The 2,500-nt window shown below is 39.9% G+C and overlaps 1 protein-coding gene across 1 annotated transcript in view; it reads right to left on the bottom strand.

Annotated features, from left to right (window-relative positions):
• The window catches only part of Culd (CUB and LDLa domain), a 28,328-nt gene that overhangs the window by 9,080 nt on the left and 16,748 nt on the right, over window positions 1-2,500 (bottom strand). The window contains exon 9 of the mRNA XM_043033146.2: window positions 1,687-1,854. Within this exon, the coding sequence (XP_042889080.2) occupies window positions 1,687-1,854 (168 nt within the window). The remainder of the gene's footprint in view (window positions 1-1,686; window positions 1,855-2,500) is intronic.

Raw genomic sequence — 2,500 nt, 5'->3', positions numbered from 1 at the left:
AAAAAAGAGAGGGGCGAGGGGACGCAAGGGAGAACGCCGAGCAATGTGCATAACAGCTGCATTATTTAATTCGATCTCAGAGAGAGAGAGTTGTGTACATATATTGCTGTTACAAGGTTTCCTGGCTTGCTTTCCTTCCCTTTTCAGAGCAGCTCTGTCTGCCTATGATGCATAATCAGAAATTGATTAGTAGGTGATAAACCTTAAATCAAAACAGCGTTTGTATGGCACACATAATATTGAAAGAGAAACTATGATTCTAACAACCAATGTTATAATAATGATGATGATGATGATAATAAAGATATTTTTTTTATCTATAATTCATTATCCTTTTTGTTGTTCTTAATGCTATTACTGTTACTATCAATATCATAACCGATGAAATAATCGTAATAAAAAGCAGAAAAACATACTGATTATGATGACAATATTCAGAAGATAAACTATTGAACTAGGCTGTTCTTGCACAAAGAAGTCGGACAATACCAGTTAGGAGAAAAGATCTCTCGGATATGCAGGCAGAGATTATTACGTAAGCAACGCCCTCCTCCCCCTCCCCTTCCCCTTCATTCACCCCCTGCCAACCCCTTCTCCCCTTCCATCATCCAACACTCCCCCTCTTTCCAACACTCCCCTCCTTCCCCTAACCCCTCCTCCCCCTGCCAGCTTCTCACTAGGCACCCCCTCCTCCCCCTCCTTCTCCATCCCTCTCCCCCTCATCCCTTCCTCTCTTCCCCTTTCTCCCTTCCTTCCTCCTCCTTTCCACCCCCTTCCCCCTAAGCACTCCGAGGGCTTCGCGATGTACGTCCAAAGACTTTGAAAAGAGGATCTTCGTCTTCCCAGGCAGAATGAAGCCTTATCCTGAAGTCCTAACCTCAGCGCGACGCCAGCAAGAGCCAGCCTTGCTTCAGGGCGAAGCAAGTGGAGGTTTTTCGTTATTCAGTTATGTCGAACCTTTTACTATCATCTTTTGCCTAATATCCAATCAAATGGATTTTTTTTTCAATATTTTTATGAAGTTCAGTATGATATATTATCCAATGCGAAATATTGTATCATTTGGTTTACGTGAAACTGCCATTAGCTTTCGCTTTGTTAAACAGTTTCATTTGGATTATTTAAAGATATACAATTGTGTATTGGTACACAAAAAGAGGTGAATGTCTGTTCTAGCTCTTATGTTTTTCTGTACCCTATGCAGTGAGTAATGATCTTATCATCCTCAGTCTGTGTGTTCTTCATGCACTAAGCGAGGGTTACAGTTCTAGTTGTCACTTTCATCATGATAATATTGATAATAATATTAATGATATTCACAGCAAAGTCAATAATGATCAACATAATGATAATAGTAATACGATTTTGGTGATAATAATGATAAGATGGAAAACATAATTATTCTTACCATCATTATTATTAAGTACAATCATTATCTTTATTATGATTATCATCATCATCATTGTCTGCCTTATTTCAATTATTATTATCATATAGTTTTGATACTGGATTTATAATAATTACCAGGCTCACCATTACCATCATTGATACATGAATGACTGCATAAGAAAAGCTGGATTAGCGGTTGGTTGGTGTACCATAGCTCAAAAAAAGGAACAAAAGTGCCTGGGAGAAAGTTGAAACAGCAAGAATAATACCAAAGAAAAAAACTGGCTTCCAACTTACCCATATCTTCAAACTGAACGACCCTGATGGAGAGGTGGGACTTGAAGGCGTAATTCTGCGGAGGCTGCACGATCCACACGCAGTCGTACGTCGTGAAGTTACTGTCGTTCTTGGCCATGTTCATCATCGTTATCGTCCCGCCGAAGTTGGTGACGTAGCCACCACAGTCTGCTTGGCGAGGACATGGGAGGGAGGGAGGGAGGTTTTAGTGTGCTCGTGATCAGGAGTGTGTGCGTGCGTGTATCTGTGTGTGTATGTGTGTGTGTGTGTGTGTGTGTGTGTGTGTGTGTGTGTGTTTTAATTTCATCTATTAGGTAATTTACTCAATTCTACTACAAAGTACTACAGTTACTGCATAATATTTCCCAAAATATTAAATCAAATTAAATGCAGACACGCCTTCTCTTAGCAAATAAAGTAATGCCAGAACCAGTTTACAATACTAAGATCAGTCTCCCGCCCTGGCAATGACTATAAGCGGTAATCCCACCCTGACAATGACTATAAGCGGTAATCCCACCCTGACAATGACTATAAGCGCCAGTCTGTGTGATTATCATATAACAAGATAGTCAAACTGATTATTATTTCCACTGGATGATTAGCAATCCTATCAAAGCACTAACAATAAAACATAGCTACTCGCCATATAGCAAGGTTGTCTGTTCAAAGAATAACATACGGTTTGGCATGAAGCCGTATGTGTCAAGGTTGGAGCTGATCCCATAAAAACAACAAACACCGCAATGGGTACCTTTTTGACATGTAGAGAGAATGGTTATTACATCATTAATGTTTACAGCGCTGTTGTTAC

This window comes from Penaeus japonicus, unplaced genomic scaffold (assembly GCF_977035675.1).
Source record: "Penaeus japonicus unplaced genomic scaffold, GWHDUDI00000001_assembly GWHDUDI00000015, whole genome shotgun sequence".
Taxonomy (NCBI): domain Eukaryota; kingdom Metazoa; phylum Arthropoda; class Malacostraca; order Decapoda; family Penaeidae; genus Penaeus; species Penaeus japonicus.
The sequence above is the reverse complement of the archived record's forward strand: the minus strand, read 5'-3'. Positions and strand labels throughout refer to the sequence as shown.